Source organism: Cydia strobilella, chromosome 8, assembly GCF_947568885.1.
Source record: "Cydia strobilella chromosome 8, ilCydStro3.1, whole genome shotgun sequence".
Taxonomy (NCBI): Eukaryota; Metazoa; Arthropoda; class Insecta; order Lepidoptera; family Tortricidae; genus Cydia; species Cydia strobilella.
Window position 1 is genome coordinate 5,578,635 of NC_086048.1, and position 18,130 is coordinate 5,596,764.

Here is an 18,130-nt window from a genome sequence, read left to right on the forward strand (position 1 = left end):
TTAGAGCCACACAATCCATAAAAATTACAAACCCAAACTCAAGGGGGGCAGAATCACTTAGCTTATCCTGGCACGGCCTTTATTTGACTACCCCCGAACGTTTATATAAACTAATGTCGGGTAGTTTAGTGTTGTTTACCAAAATCACAATTGACATTTTGCTGGGACGTCAGTCTTCCGTGACCCCCAGCTAGTGCAACCTAGGTGATACGTCGGAAAAAAGGTAAAATAATGAAATTTAATCGTGTCAAATCTTGCTCGCCGATGGTGCTAGTGTACACGCAAGTCGAGAAATCGCTCCAGTTCTGAAAATGGTCAATTCAATTTCGACACCATTTTCTGTAAACCACCACCATATATAAATAAAATAAAACTTAAGTACCTATAATAAATAAACAGGTGGCTATTATGGTAGATTCCATCAAGATCTGAAAAATCCAAACATCTGCAAAATTCGGTCTTCTGACGTGCCATCAGAAAATTTCCGAAATTGCGAAATTTCCACATTGAAAAATGTCGGATTTTTCATAATATGAGGATAGAAATTGTCCGTTTCCATAATGAAAGTTGCCTTAATATCCTTCGAAATGTTCCTGAAATTTGTAAAAAATGTACATCTGTATATTGGCCGCTACAGGCTATAAATTCGGACATATCCGGAAAAATCTTGAAAAATAGTAACCCTAGATGTAGCGCATCACTATCCTCGCCTGCGTCGCTAGATAGCGGTACATGATTAATTAAAATCGGTTAATAAGCTACTGGCCATATGTGAAAGATACGCAGAGGCACACGGCCTCAGGTACAATTCTAATAAGACTGAGTTACTGATATTCAAAGCCGGCACAAAAACATACAGCATAGTACCACCAGTCATGTTAGGGGGCGTTCAGTTGAAATTAGTAACACAGTTTAAGTACCTGGGGCATTGGGTCACTGCGTCTCAAAATGATGACGTGGACGTGGAGAGGGAGCGCAGGGCACTATCAGTGAGAAGCAACATGTTGATCCGCAGGTTTGCAAAATGCACAACAAGTGTTAAGTTAACCTTGTTCAGATCATATTGCCAAACTTTTTACACTTGCAGCCTGTGGATCAACTGCACGAAGAAAGCTTATAGTGCGCTGCGCGTCCTCTACAATAACGCGTTCAGGATGCTGTTGGGGCTGCCGCGGTACTGCAGTGCTTCTGGGATGTTCGCGGAGGCACACACGGATGATTTCCATGCCATTATGCGCAAACGCGTCGCGTCCCTGATGCGCCGTGCGCGCGGCAGCACCAACGGGCTCCTGAGTGCGGTCGCAGGGGCATATGACAGCCCGATATTTGGCCACTGGGCGAAATCGCACGCGCCACGTGCAGTTTTTAAAAAGTAATTTTTTAAAATATGTTTAGTTTAAGTTAGTTTTAAGTTTAACATTAATTTAATTGTTTTAATTTTAATTCAAATAATATGTAATTCTATGGATGTAATGAATCCGAAATAAAAGCTTTTTAATTTTTTAATTTTTTTTTTAATACGTGCCGTCAATTTAACTTGATGTCGGTTTAGTTCTGGTTGGTTGAAGACGGTGTAAGTGTTCCATACATTAATCTCACTCTTGTTTAAGTTGGACAATTTTAGATTAGATCCCTTAAGCCAAATAGCTTGAAATAAATGAATTTCAATTTTTTTTAAGGCTAGGCCAGTCCGATTGTCTGATCAAACGCCAATTTTAGCTCGAAGATTTATTCGACCGCCGATAATAAAATAATAACCGATATTACCGATAAATTGGAGGTGCGGATGGTATTCGCGTTTGGGGGCATTTTTAGGGTTCCGTACCCAAATTGTTAAAAACTGGACCCTATTACTAAGACTCCACTGTCCGTCTGTCCGTCTGTCTGTCACCAGGCTGTATCTCTGGAACCGTGATAGCTATACAGTTGAAATTTTCACGGATGATGTATTTCTGTTGTATGTATAACAACAAATACTAAAAAGTACGGAACCCTCGGTGAGCGAGTCCGACTCGCCCGGTTTTTTTATTTTTTATTTAGAGCGCTCAAAGTATGGAAGGTGAAAGTGACTGTAAAAAACAGTAAATAGGCGGCGCCACCAATACACTGAAGTACCTAGACCATACACCTAGTATTTTATATAGATGTGCACCCGTGCGACCGTGAGGGACAGAACATACGCAATGCGACAAAATTAAAAATACGTTTTAACATTCCTGACAACATACTTCCCAGAAACAACCTACGTAATTTGGTCGGGTTATTTGCTGCCCCTCCCCCATTTCATCTCTATCTTTGTCTTACAGTAGTACTAGCACCCAAAAGAAAAGGATAAGAATAGTTTTTTTTGTTTTTATTTATTGACCATTTGGTTTGACCAACTGTAATTAACTTTACTAGAGTCGAACCAGGCTAACTCTGCATGGCAATGACAAAGTGTGACGTGTCATCATAAATGTAAAAAATATATGGAAATATGACGTTTATAATATAATGGCATGGCCGTCGACCATGATCGTGAAATTGGCAAGCGCTGGTTTTACTCCACATACTCTTACTTTCCTTGCCAGCTATATAAGTAACAGGCGCCAGTATGTGAACTGTGCTGATCACGTGTCAGAACCATATTTCACGAGGTCTGGCGTAAGTCAGGGGAGCAATTTGGGCCCCTTAGAGTTCATTTTAATGATAAATGACCTTCCTGACGTTGTTAAAGATTCCATTTGTCTACTCTTTGCTGATGACCTCAAGCTTGTCCGCAGAGTTAATGACAGCTCTGATTGTATGGATGGTATAGAAAGGATGCACATCTCTTATGGCAGAAATGTTGCAAAAGTGACCGCTTTCAGCTTTAAATAATAGTTCCTAATCTCTCCTCTGGCGCTAGTTAGGCTCTGGGACATAAGCCATATAAGGCAACAAATAACCCGACCAAATTACGTAGGTTGTTTTTGGTAGTATTTCGGTGTATGGTTGCGCCGCCTAATTACTGTTTTTTGATGGACACTTCATACATAGAGATTTGGCTCCTTTAAATAGTCTCCATGTCTGATTGTATTAAATTACAAGAGGACATACATCGAGTGGTCAAATGGAGTCAAACGTATAGGTTAAATTTCAACGTGTCAAAGTGCGCCATTGTCCCATTCACCAGATCTCGGAATCCACTTTGCTACCAATATGTGTTAGGAGAGTCACCGATGCAGCGCGTCGGCGAAGTGAAGGACTTAGGGGTGCTGCTGAAGTCCGACCTCACCTTTCGAGACCATATTGTTTCAGTATGTAAGAAGGCTTTCCGAAATCTGGGGTTTGTAATGAGGCAGGCTCATGGGTTTACTAATATTAACGCGATAAGTACGTGTCTTGTACGAGGCAATAGTCAGGAGTCACTTGGAGGGTAATGCGGCAATCTGGAGTCCAAACGAGTCAAAATAAAGGTTAATGTTGGAACGCATCCAAAATAAATTTATTAGATTTATATATTTAAAATTATACGGAGTATACCTTTTTTATCCGTTAAAGTATCCTACGTTGTTCGTGTTAGGAATGGTAGGATACAATAAACTAGAAGTTAGAAGGGAGCTGGGGCTAGCTTCATATGTATTTAAGTTGGTGCGGGGCAAGTTGTGCAACCCTGGAGTCCTGGCAGAGGTGCGTTTGAACGTACCAGATCGGTATGTGTGGCGGCGGCGGCGGCCGAGCCTGCTGGCCGAGCCGCTCGCTCGAACGCAACTCCTTCGCCAGGCCCCCTTTACGCGCGCAATTCGGACCCTTAATCGAGTAGCGATCGAGTTAGATTTGTTCTCTTGTTCTCTGAACGAATTCACAAGGGCTACGCTTTACGTATTGTGCTACTGTAATCTGTAAGTTAATGTATTGTACCAATTTTTGTGTCAATTTCCATACTGTCGAATTAGGATTTCCTGTAATTGATGGTTGTGTGTATGTAAATAAAGAAATAAAAAAATGTTTAGTTTTGTACCACCTGCGCGAATTATAGGAGGTATTTCATTGTTCATACGCCTAAAAAGAACGGCCCATTGACATTTTATTCAAAAAAAAAAAACCGTTTAAGAAGCTAACTTTGCCTTCAGGGTAATCGCCCCAACGTGATATCAAATATTGGGGTAATTTTTACCAATATGGTATCCCCACGCGTTTATGACGTCATCTATGTCTATCCCTTACGGGCGCACGCGGTAGGCGGCATCTATAGAAATATACTAGATCTATGGCGAGTGTGGAGTCAACTTCGCGGATCTGCCTCTCCAAATCTCATCGATAATCGCATGTGGTTTGTAATACATTGCGGCATTTGATCAATCGATTGAATTCGATACATCCCATTTGTTGCAACGTTTATAGAAGCCTTTAATCTCTATGGTGTGTAGCCGGCTTTACCGCCTAGGCCATCACTGACATCAATCAAATAATCCAATATGGCCGACTGCTACAAGCGGAGGTGCTCGCGGTTAATTTTTACTAAATTTCTGTTTATTTCGGTAGTTGAATAGAAAAATATATGGTCTTACTATATGATGTAAGTCAATACGCCTAATGAAAACGTTAATGTAAGTAATTTCGTAGAAAAATCTGAGGTTCGGCCAAAAATCCTTGACATGCCTCGGGAAAGTTACGAAGTCGTGGCCCCTGCATTTTGCTCAATTGATATTACCATTTCGTAACTACTTCACAGGTATCCTGAAGATGCCAGTTAATTTAGTTGAAACGAAAAAAGGAGTCGAAAAAGCAAAGTTTTCACTGTCCTTGAATAGAAATGCAACTTATCTGAGCAACGAAGACCGACAACTAGCAGATCCGAATAAGAAACCTGTGCCTGGCAAGTTCGGAAATAACGATAATAAGGAAAACAGGCCGGCGAAGCGGCCATTCAAAGGCACTTATAACAATACTTTGAGTTCGGCTAAAAAGCTAAAGCCACTTACTGAATCACCTAAGCCACCAGGTATGTTTCTATTTAGTTTGAGTTCTAACAAAGTTTTATAAACATCCAGGTACCTTTTGTCTAAGAATGCCGAATTTAATGCTATTTTCACTTTCATTAATGATGAATATAAGAGTTGTGCTCAGAAAGTAAAAGTTATTTGGTAATATAATATATACTAGCTTTTTCCCGTGACGTCGTCTGCGTAGAATTAGTATTTTGGGTAGCTTTTTTTTATCCAATCTGCTTTTTATTGATTGCCTATTGGTATAGGCAATCAATCAATCAGTCATATATTATTATGTTATATTTGTGGGCTGGTATAAGCCAGTGTCTGTAAATTTACTTTTATTGTAAAGTATATACTTACTAGTACTGTAATTTCAGTTACCATGGATTTAGCCTAATCACCAGTATGACCATGGAAAACAAGCCTTAATTAGTTAATTTATATTTTATCCTTTTCTTACAAATACATAAGCGAAAATTATTAAATTATTTTGCACTTAATATTATATAATATAACAAATAAAACTGTACTCGTCAAGATAATTAATTATTAGTATAAGTACTCATGTAAGTCAGACCATAACCCTCCACCACTAGCCACTACATGATCAAAATAAACGCAACAAAGTAAACACAAGCAAAAACAAGGAAGAAGGTTGGAGGAGGCCTTTGCCGAAGGGCAAGCAAACAAAGAATAGAAAAAAGTAAAAACGGGAGATAATAAATAAAATATGTAGAGAGTTAATATGAAACTGTTCTTTGTGTTTGTAAATAAAGGCTATTTTATTTTATTTATTTATAAGTACTCATGTAAGTGAATTGGAATATTCTTATGAGTAATAAATATTGTTTAAACCTAAAATGACAGATGCTAACAAACATATACACACAATAGCTAATGGTTTGTAGCGTCTTTATGAATAACACCATATACCTACTGCTGTCACCAATAGGAGAAGTCTCCTATTTCTAATAACACCATATACCTACTGCTGTCACCAATAGGAGAAGTCTCCTATTTCTAATAACACCATATACCTACTGCTGTCACCAATAGGAGAAGTCTCCTATTTCTAATAACACCATATACCTACTGCTGTTACCAATAGGAGAAGTCTCCTATTTCTAATCCTGATCAATGACTTCTATTCTAATTTTAAAATCTTATGTTTCAAAGCGTTTATGAGCCATGTTGCTTGGTATAAATAAATACAATAATATATTAATCACATTTAAAATCGGGTCTGACTAGTAGTCACACAAATCTCTGTTTTGACATTTTGCTGGGACATCAGTTAGCCGCGACCACAACCAGTGAAACCTGTGGCGAAACGTCAGTAAATAAAGGTAACAAAATAAATTAGCGATAGACCCGATTTTAAATGTGATTAATATGTGTTCAAAACGCGAAAGTTTTAAATGTTATAATACAATAATAATAATATAGATTTTAAATTTTGTGTTTTTTTATTTATTTTAGTAATAAAACCTGCACCAGAAACAGAGCTGATAGTACTGAAAGCGCCTGTGGCAAGCGCTGACATGTTGAATGGTCACCACAATGACAACCAGTATGGGACGCAGCGCAAGATACCCATTGCCACCCTGTCTAACCTCGGCAACACTTGCTTTCTCAACAGTGTGCTCTATACCTTGCGGTAAGTTGGTGACTGATTTAGGCAAAAGGATACATGGGTCAAAATTATTTTTGTTGTCTTTTTGTGTCTCCCCAAAAAATGTGACGGATAGAACAAGCTTTCACTGTCTGCGTTTCTGTCCCTCTGTCTATTTATCAGCAAGTTGTATCTATTAACCATAACATTAAGACAGTTTTCATACAGTGTATATTTTCTATTACTGCTGTAAGATCAGACAATGGTCTGATGCAAATATGTTTAATTGCAATGTTGACGTTTGCCCCAGAGAAAGTTTTAATAAGTTAAAGGGAATATCTCTCATACTAGAAAAATGGCTGTATCTCATATCAATAGACATCTTTTATTGAGACATAACCATACCCCGTAACCGAACCCGCAAATCTGTAGCATTTGACAGTTTGATGTCAGGGTTGGCGATTACGATGAATAATTTACCTACTCTACTGCACGTATAAGTACTTATTAATGATAAGTAAAAATAACCTTACTGACCTTCTTTAGATAAAACCTAGTTTGATTTTCTATCAAAGAAAATAGAGTAATAATTATGTCAATGTCATCAATGTTAAATGCGTTTTAATGTGTCTGTCATTTTATTCATAAAAGCACGTATTTTGAATTAATATGGAATCTTTGTTACTTGAAAATATTGGTGTACTAGAAAAAAACGAACAAAATATTTTTTGTATCGTATGTGCAGCAAATATAAAATCAAAGAAAGACAACGTCGTTAAACATTTAGCTAGTAGAAGCCATCAAGAAAAGAAAGATGGTTACTCTTCACATTTAGATTTTCTTTTACAAGATAAACCAGGATTACAGACTTAGATTGCCTGCAAAAGTCCTGGCCGCAAATACAAAAAGAACAGTGTTCAAAAAATTAATTTGTCAAAGTCATATTTCATGTCACAAAGAAACTGATTTTTAAATAAATCCCAGATATAATAATTATTTAAAAAGATGTGTCGGGATTTAGTTCACCACTTATTTAAGAGAGAAACAGGTCAGCTATCTCATATGTGTAGCGGGCAGGCTAAAGTACCTAGCCATATGAATTGGAAACATCGAGTGACCATATACAATAGAGCAGAAGGTTCAGATGGATCACAACTTGCATATAATTCACGATGGTGCCTTTCATACATTACATTTATGGATAAGGACGTAATTATACAGGAGCATAGTTTATTTCAAAATAATGTTGAGATAAATAAGATATTTAGTTCATAAAGATATTTTCAATAACATTGTGTTTTTTTATTAGTAGTACATAGGTAGTGACAACCCTGACGTACATTTGCTACGGATTTGCGGGTTCGATTACGGGGTTTGGACATAACACCTGACGTAATCTCGTGGCTCGGGACCCTGAATGTGGATTTATAATTATCTTATTTAGACTATTATCTAATTTTATATAGAATGTTTTTGTATATACGCCATACAATTAAATATAAAAAAATTTAGACATGCAATAAAGAGTAAATACATACATAATTGTCATATAGTTTTATACCCTAGCTAGTTTACAATATGCTAACTCCCTTTGCTTCTTCTCAGATACGCTCCGAGATTCCTCCACAACCTCCACCACCTTGTGTCAGACTTGGCCAGTGTGGAGCAGAAGCTTGGCAGCATACGACTGAAGAGTTCCTCGCTCGGAAGAAGCGCAGCTGGTCTAGCTTCGTCCGGTGCCAGGTCCTGGAGCAGCAAGGATCTACTCTCGCTTGGACAATCAGATAACTGTTCAGAGAAGAGTAAAATAAGGGTAAGTAGTGTAGAATCTTCTTCAGTTCTCCAATTATCTTCCAAATGACCTGATTTCCTGACCTCCAGAGCAACCCTACAATCCTTTTTAAGGGGCAGATTAATGTGTTTAGACCAGACATACCTTTTTTATTAGTGTAAATTTTTTGGCAATAGGTCTAGTAAAGACAGTGCTCCTGTCCACATCCAGAAGCTACTATTTTAATATTTCTAAAAATGATAGAGTTGATTTTTGGTTTAATCAAATAATCATGTTCCATAGTTTCACATGAATTTTTTTTGTGTCAAATCCAAACTCGCCTCCCTATCATTTTCAGAAAAACCTGCACAGACTGCCTGCTAAAAAACACCTGGTGACATGATTTGTGTTGTCTATAGTGCCTTATCATCAAAAGGAAAAGTACAAAATTATCTTTGTCTGTGAAAAAATGTAGGCTAGTATGAGTAATATGTTATACTTTGACATACATTATGTTATCAAACATTGATCTAATGCCCTGTGGCATTATTTCAAATTTACAAATATATCTGTTATCTCTATCATACACAAATATTGTTATTGTGTCTGGGTGTCTTATCTTATAGAGCCAGTTGCACCAACCACAGGTAACAGACTGATCAACGTTACACAGCAGAGATCTATGAAACTTCCCATACAATAAAATTTAGCGAACACTTTACGGTGAGAGTGATCATGGTATAAAATTAACCATCCCTTCTGCTTGCTCAATAGATAGCAACGGAGAAACTCCACGAGACCTACCTTAACCTACGGGCAGCAGAGAGCAAGTGCTTTAACAGCAACTCGTCCGACGCGTCGCCCGAGCCCTTCGCAGCTGACGCCTTCCTTGCGGCGCTGCGAGACGTCAACCCCACCTTCGAAGGTAACGCTGACAGCATCCCCACACCTGATGCTGTGGTACACAAAGCAAATGCTTCAACATTCAACTTGTCGATCGACACCCTTCACCGCTTTTACTCGCGACGCTGCGAGACGTCAACCCCACCTTCGAATGTAACACTAATTGTAACCCCACACCTAACCTAAACCAGTTGTATAGAAAGCAAATGATTCAACAGCAATTCGTCGGTCGAAGAACGAAGGACAAATTCTTCCTTCGGTAAATAAAACGAAACAAATGCACCCAAACAAATCTATAGACCAATCCATTATGGTGCACAATTGCACGTACTTTGTGAGCGCTTGGACAGAATGGCAGGGCTTTCGAAATCGACTAAAACGCCCCAGTTGCGAGAGTATAGGACACAAGTAACAAGTTCTGTACAAAATACCTGTGTAAATGAGTTCACGCCGTTTGGTGATTGATATAAAAGTAAGCAACATAATTTGTCTATATACAAAATATGATAACTGTAACCTTAGACTTATATTGACCGGGATATAGACCGTGATTACCTTTTGTATTGTGAACAAGATGCATGTAACTGCGTCTAAATATCGGGAGCTCAAAAACAATACAAAAGGTAATCACGGTCTATATCCCGGTCAATATTAAGTCTAGTGAAACTGTAACTGTAACCTTGTCAATTCCAGGCAACCGGCAACAAGATGCCCACGAGCTGTTGGTGTGCATCCTCGACAACATCCGCGAGACGTGTCGCGCGCTCAGCGACCGCGCGCGGTTACACTTGCCCGAGAACGGAGACAGGTACTGTTGTCGTTACTCTGTTCATTTGGGTTGATAATTTGATAACCAAAACGGTCTATCTATCGTATTGTTGTCGAGCATACCGCGCACGACTTGACCCGACTCTAATTAGCGCTCGCTACACCTGTCTTGTGATGTTAGGGAGGTCCACACAGATCGAGCTGCCTCGCGAGGAAATTACCGACGAATGATAGTAGACCGGTCTGTGAAGACGTGCCTATAGCACGACTGTTATTAGCTTACTAGGTTCCTTGTGGTTGCCTCTGAAAAAAAAATGCTATACATTATTATGAAACGCATCGCATGATCAAAGCTTATGTCCAACGAGAACTTTAACGTCCGAATGTAATTATAAATATGGAATTATTAGATTTTTTAAATGTTTAACAGTTTTTGTGACATTTATAGTAACGGCATCGGTCGGCAACCAAGCCTTGACGGTGACAGCAAGCCCGGGCTCGGCAACCTTCGCAAGTCGTGGAAGAAACGCAAGGACGGAAACAAAAGACATTCGCCCACTGAAGACAGGGCGCCTTCCCCGGCCGAGCCCGACCACAGGCCCGGGTGGGACTTCATTGCTGACGACTTTGAGGGTAAATGCCACACTGTTGTCGAGCTTTTACGACAGTTTGGGCTTGGCAACCTGCACCATAAAGATTTACTTTACTTTACATGTGGAGTGTACTTTAAACTCAAGGACGGCAACAAGACACACTGGTCTTTACATTCGACGACTTTAGAAGTACGTCTGATTAGATTATTATGAACAATTACCCTGTCGATATTTTTTATTAAGTATAGTTTTTTTTTTAGGCACGATGGTGGTCCGTACAATGTGCCTCGAGTGCGAAGCGGTAACGGAGAAGGCGCAAGCAGTCCTCGAACTGTGTGTGCCTGTAGGCGAGGAGGATGCTACAGACTCCGAGCCCTTCCGGGCCGCCTGCCTCACCAGCGAGTACCTAAGGGATCAGAACAAGGTATCTATAGTATCTATTTCCTCTTTATAAAGATCTGCAACTTGCCAGTGCCACAGAATAAGTAATAGTATTATCATACAGAACGGCCACACATCGTCCCGCTCCGACTCGAATGACCTCGCCCCGGCGATAGCAGATTGACGGCCGTTTGCCGGCCGCTGAGTACTATTTTTAAGCAACTTACTTACACTGTGACGCATGACGCGTGTACAGACGTGCCGTTCACACATAGAAACGCAAGTGATTTTTGATGTATAGCGTGTCCGCCCTGTGCCAGTGCTATAGTTTGAGCAATGTAGACTGTAATTTTTCAACTGTAAATGGCAGTGACGGTGCTTGAATCGTGACCTGCAAGCTTGACCTGTTTTTGCAAAGGCTTGTAAGATGAGGCTTGTGCTCGATTTCAAAGTAGGCCAGTGAAAATAGAGAGCCTGGTGCCTAGCTGAGGAAAGCAGAAAGAGCCATCTCATATAAGCAGCTCGGTTTGTGTAGAGACCTACCTGAGGCAAACACGCGGGGCCGCAATGCCTCTGGCGAGGCACGTCTGCTTCGCGCGGCAACTTCCTCGCGAAGCAGCTTGCTCTGCGGAGCCGCCTATTCACATAGTTTTGTTTATATTTTCCAGTATTGGTGCGAACGCTGCCTCCGCTACAACGAAGCGCGGCGCAGCGTGGCGTACTCCCGACTACCTCGAATTCTAGTTTTCCAACTAAAAAGGTATCATTTGAATTCATTTTGATCTGGTCTGACTTCAAAGGCAGGTTTTGGGTTCAAACCTCGGTTCTCACCAATGAGTTTTTTGATACTCAATGTTTATTTGCCATCGTTTATCACTCGCTCTTTGGAAATCGCTCTTGTCTCAGTGAGGCCTAGTTTCTCTTCTAGCTTTAATGGCTTTTTTTTAATGATTTATTTCGCAACCTATGGTAAAAAGCTCGATCATAGACTAAAGGTTGTACTGATTTAGAGTTTCTGTAGTTATTTTCTGTAGTAATAATATGAGTGAGTTATAGGTTCAGCGGCGGCATGGAGAAGATCACGCGGCACGCGCCGACGCCATTACTGATGCCGTGCTTCTGTGAGGTGTGCGCGCGCCGTCCGCAGGACCAGGCGCCCAGCCACAGGTACCATTTTAGGGTTCCGTATTACTAAGACTGCTGTCTGTCCGTCTGTCACCGGGCTGTATCTCATGAACCGTGATAGCTAGACAGTTAAAATTTTCACATATGATGTATTTCTGTTGCCGCTATAACAACAAATACTAAAAACAGAATAAAATTAATATTTAAGTGGGGCTCCTATACAACAAACGTGATTTTTTTGTGTCATGGTACAAACCCTTCGTGCGCGAGTCCGACTCGCACTTGGCCGGTTTTTAGAAATATGCCTCCCTTTGTTGATCGAGTGAAGAGAGGACTTATTGATAATTAAGAGTGTGCTTTTACGTTTGTTAGGTGATATCTTGAGTTCCAATCGTTTATCTATTTTTTATGAAATAAAGTGCATATATTTTTTTAAATTAGAACTTGAAGAGTATCGGTCTGGATACTCTTCATGATCTATTGATTGAGGGGTTATGGGGATCAAAATGTATTTATATATCGCGCCTGTCTGTCGCGGTAAACTACCGATATTAGTGATTATTTAACAGTCGCTGATTATCATAAATGGCTGTTACATTGTCTAGTTTCTTTTTTGTCTTTCACTGACGCCACTCGTGTACGATTCCAGCTACGTCCTGTGGGCGGTGATCATGCACCTGGGCCAGTCGCTGTCGGGCGGGCACTACGTGTCGTACGCTCGGGCGGCGACGCCGGGGCCGGGGGCGGGGGGCGGCGACGCGTGCGCGCGAACGGCCGACGCGCCGCCGCAGCCTAGCTCCTTCATGCGCACGCTGTTCCACCGGCCCAGGCAGCAGACGCCCGGCTGCGCCGCTAAAGGTACCACATACTACACATGGCTCCTCTACACTATCCGCGATCATAGACGATGACTGGCGGGCACGATAGCACAGGGCGGACTCGCTATACCTACATCAAAAATCACTTGCGTTTCTATGTGTGAACGGCACGTCTGTACACGCGGCATGCGTCATTGTGTGAGTAAGTTGCTTAAAAACAGTACTGAGCGGCCGGCAAACGGCCGTCAATCTGCTGTCGCGGGGCGAGGTGGTGCGTGAACGTTCTGTATGATAATACTATTACTTATTCTGTGACGATAATGTGGAGGGCGTACCCGGCAGTCCCCGCCGGTCATCGTCTATCATCGCCTGCGACCCGTGAGTTGTCGTTTTTTGGGCACACATCAAAGGGAATCGCCGGGTGGCTCCTACTACAGGTGATAGTGTGGATGCTTGCACGATGGTCTTGTCGATGTTAGACGATGATACCGGCGGTCATCGCCGATAGCACACACTTGGCCGATGAACTTTTAAAAAGGCACCATCCGGCTTAGCACAGGAGTACCGTGATAATATTGTGCCCCCGAGACAGACTACGCATTCCTCTGTAGTCGATACGGTTAGAAAAAGACGGGTAATCTACCTCGCGGGCGAGATACTGTCGCTGCGTTTCTATGCTAAGCCTACATATCACAGGAAACATCTGTAATCGATACCCAGTATACCCACCTTTCCTTTTATTAAATCATATCTTTGTCTTTGTGTTTGTTTGGCGAGCGTGTATGAGGAATGTTATGAAAGTGAAGGAAGCGAAAGAGGTATGTCAGGCTCGTAGCAAGTGGAAATCCGTGGTCTCTGCCTACCCCTCCGGGAAATAGGCGTGATTATATATATTATATGTATATCTTTGTAACCATCACCAATCTTTGTCCCATGTTAAATAACGATTGAAAAATTAATTGACTATTATAAATTTTCTTTAAGTTTAATGCCAAATATATCGGAAAGGGCTACTCCAAATGTCAGCATTTTGCCTGGCCCCTATTTATTGTCATGTCGTAATGGTCCCAGAGTGCTGCGTGCCGCGGCCTCGGGCCTCGGCGTCGTGGCTGGCGTGCGACGACGAGCAGGTGAAGCCCATCTCCAACCAGGAGTTCCACGACCTGCTCTCCGCCGAGCCCAAGGTGCGCTCCGCCGCCACGCCCTACCTGCTCTTCTACGTCAAGAGCGAGGACGACTAGTGAACGAGGGTTGAAAGGTTTATAGTGTAGGTGGCCTAAACGCCGGTGCCGTACTCACGGTCCGTGCGCTCGAGGAAGCAGCTATGTAGCGGGGAGTAGAGTTGTAATAGAATAAATACGGCCAATATTATCTGAGAGCCCGGCGGTTGATAAACTTTTTGAGAATTGCATTACGAAATGCAGAAGTTGGCTTTCGGGGTCGGGTGTAGGGGATTGCTTCCGCTGCTTAAACGCCAACCTCGGTTCCTAGTTCAAACTTTTCTTTAAAATGTTGCATCAATTTTTAATTTTAAAAGTAGAATGGCGCCTCTAAAAATACTCATAAGGTCTTAAAAATGCTCACCATGTCCAACATAAGTGCACTTTCTCACACTGTTTTACTAAAAAACATTCAACCTAATTGAGAACCTCCTTTTGGAAATTTGAAGTCGGTTAGAATAAATAGTCTTTCTCTAAATGTTGCACAGTCAGATGTGCTAATTTTCGGAACAAAAAACTTATTGATACTGGCAGTTACTAATTTCTTAGTACAAATTTAACATTGCACTGTTATAAATTCTAGTTTCTGACAAGGGATTGCCATACAATATGTATGTATATATTATTATTACACAGCTGCATCCTTACCGTATGTCATACGCGATCGTGAGTAATGCACTTAACATTTTACTACAAAGCAATGAGTACATAGGCAGAGGTGTATTGAAACTTGAGGTAATTCTAAAGCGGTAATATTAACAAGGAGAAGTATAATTGGGATGATTACAGTAACAAAGAATCATGGAAATAATGGTTTCAAGGAAACATATATGTTAATATTATTCTAAAGAAATGGCCCAATTTCAGTATAAACATTACATTATTACTATTAATATTTTCAATAAAATAAAAGCGCAAAATTCTGATTGAGCAGCATAGACAACCTCATTGACCGTAATCCATACGTCCTCACCAGTATGGAGGTTAAAAAAAATTGGCTATTAAACATTTATTACTTACAAAAAATATTATTACGCAATATAAAGTAAATATTTATTTGTTATATTATACATATAAATAAAATGTTACAAAATACGATATTTCACTAAAAATCTTTTTTAATTATTTGGCTGAATGGAACTATCATTGCCATGCTGGCTGTCGTAAACAGAAAAAAATTAAATAGTAAAACTGGCGGGGTAATTTCACTCAACATGTAATATATAGTGCTGAATTAACAATATCATTCGGGTTCGAGTGAAAATTCGTAACTGTAAGTATGTAATAGTACATTATTGTCGAGGCTCGGAAGTAGCTACTTGCTGGCTAAGGATTCGTTTTAAACGGACGACCTTGGGAGTCCGTTTAATTGAATCCGAAGCCAGCAAGTAGCCTTCCAGCCGAGTCATATATAGTGTTTTTCTCAAAAATGGCGCAATAAATACAAATATAATAGAAATATTTTACAGAAGCAACGTTCTTATGTATATATTTTCACAGAAAAAAGTAAAAAGATTTGCTTTGCCGCCGTTTTATTTTTTTAATTAAAAATAGAAGTGTATTTATCTGCTGAAAGTACGCCAACCTATTTGAGACACCTAAATAGTCGCGGTACCAACATTATAATAATAAGTACTGATCATCTGTTTGGCTGTTTAATGGACCTATGCCTTCATTTGATATGGCCACTTCAACTTTTAAAAAGTTTGGAACTCGACAAATAATGGAATTTGTATGCAACATTGCAGTCCTGAAATCGAGACTGCAATGTTTTTAACTTTTTAATTTTTTGACTGACCATAAACTACGCACTTCGCGACCTACTTTTTAACCGACAACGTTGACTTTGCCGTCCATTTTTGAGAAAAGTAATATTATTCGCGTAAAGTACTTATGTAAACAGTATCTACCACCCTACGACCAACTAAACTGTGACGTCACAAACGGACGCGAGGCGTTTTCGCGCGAGGTTTAAAGTAGCTATAGAAAAATGCAATTAAATTTATGAGAGTATAGCTGAAATATTGTGTTTTTCGAAACCAATACAAGTGTACCGACAATATTAAAAGGGATTTCGAAATTTGTTATTAGGCAATTCTGTAAATGGTTGAAGAAAAATGGTTGAATGGGGTAGCAATCTATATTGGTGAAGGGACAAAAATGGTTAGGAACCTCTGAAATAAGCACAGATCATACTCCTATATGTATGTTTGCTAAGGCAATATCTTGTATACGCGACTTTTGGTCTGGAAACCCAAACGAAGTTAACTATTCTTTTGTGGAAATTGTAACAACATAGTTTAATATTAATAGAAAGATCAATACGGCTCGAAGTTTTGTATTAAAATGTTTGTGATACAGGCATCTGATCAGAGTACGCTATAGTATTGTGAAGGCAACATTTCGTTCATACAAATATTATTTAGATGCTTTAAAAGACGATTTAGACTAGACAGATAATACTGTCAGCCGTGATATTATGTAGCTGAAATATAAGATATTATAGAAAACAATCAAAGTATATTGTAAAGTGTATATTATGAAAGCGTCTCACTATTTTCACTCGACAATATGGACTCGAAACAGATTTCGGATATACCTTCCATTGTATACTGTATCTTCATAGTTTATATAGTATAGTTAGCTAACGCAAATTTGGGGTCACCATGTCACCAACTACATAATTTCATATAATTATCATTTGAAAAATTTTTTTTGCTTAAAGGCCAGATCACACCGGCTGCGTGTGCCTAGACGTGCACGTGCCCTAAAATAGAGCCGTGCACGTGTGCGTGCCCTAAAATAGAGCCGTGCACGCACACGTCTTTGATAAGGATCTATCTATATATTACAACGCGCTCGTGCATGTGCTCGTCTGCGCACGCGCACCCGGTGTGCCTTTAACCAATGTCTTTGGTAAATTTTATCACAGACACTTGATTAATAAAGACTGGTGGTCTTAAAAATTGCATTCATCAATAACGGCGTCACTTGGGCAAGGTCCGGCGTCATTTTATTTGTCACTATGACCTCTCACCTATCTTAGTGAGCTCACAAAATAACACCGTGACTCAGTTTTTGTTTTTTCCTTGGTTCTGATTTTAACCTTGAGAGGGTCTTTCAAAAATAACATTTTAGAGCAAATGATACATATGAAATTATGTATAAGGTCAATTTGGGGAATATATAATTCCTTACTTATAAGGCAAGACCGTCTACAAGCTCTTTCGTCGCTTTTAACTTTTGCGTTTGAAAATGAAAATGAAAATGAAAATATTTATTGATAACAATTGTTACATGTCGCACACACTCCACTCCACATACACATACTCCACTTACTCTTCCTTTCTGACTGTGTCTGAGCGACGTACGTATACATATACGAGATTTCTCGCACTATAACGGTCTTCCCAACAATACATTTTATATGCTAGTCTTCTCCAAATTGACCTTAGTGTTCGGAGGGCCTAAACTATATTTACAGTTGTGTACTTTTAAAATATGCTTCGAACCAAGTGTTGTTCACGTTATAGTACTAAGACGAAATTGTTCATAGCGGCGTATAATAGTCCAGGCAGATATATTTTTAAACAGTTAGATGATACCTATAATGAAGTTGAACCAATAACTTTTTCACCGCCAAGATTACGATAAGAAACAAAATGTTACGTTCTCCGGCAAAAGGTGCCTCGTGAGGTTTCGATAAAGATGAGTAGCAATACTCGTAAGGATAAAAGTTAAATTGGCAACGCAGATGTGACCGTTGAAATTTAGAAAATTCTTCCATCATCTGTTATTTCATTTGGTTAAAATATTTTAGACAATATGCCTCATCTACTTGCAATTACTTTTTACTTGATTGCCACAATAATTATTAAAACAAATGTCGCATGGCGGTGAAAGAGTTGATAAAGATGGTTAGTGCTATTTTAGCCTGAAAAATCAGCCTATTTTCTTCCTCAATACTATATTGTTGAACAGGTC

At 39.8% G+C, this 18,130-nt stretch overlaps 1 protein-coding gene across 2 annotated transcripts; it reads left to right on the plus strand.

Annotated features, from left to right (window-relative positions):
• Positions 1-4,421: 4,421 nt before the first annotated feature.
• On the plus strand, positions 4,422-15,483 carry LOC134743509 (ubiquitin carboxyl-terminal hydrolase 1). Of its 2 annotated transcripts, XM_063676990.1 has the most exons (12): positions 4,422-4,571; positions 4,697-4,966; positions 6,435-6,612; positions 8,173-8,380; positions 9,113-9,263; positions 9,935-10,049; positions 10,458-10,642; positions 10,863-11,026; positions 11,652-11,743; positions 12,040-12,150; positions 12,758-12,966; positions 13,998-15,482. In XM_063676990.1, exons 2-12 carry the CDS (start codon positions 4,708-4,710, stop codon positions 14,165-14,167), a joined length of 1,842 nt encoding a protein of 613 aa, XP_063533060.1. In that variant the 5' UTR covers positions 4,422-4,571; positions 4,697-4,707; the 3' UTR covers positions 14,168-15,482. The 2 variants fall into 2 exon arrangements, with proteins under 2 accessions (XP_063533060.1, XP_063533061.1); XM_063676991.1 differs by lacking the exon at positions 4,422-4,571 and having other exon boundaries at positions 4,700-4,966; positions 13,998-15,483.
• Positions 15,484-18,130: the final 2,647 nt, after the last annotated feature.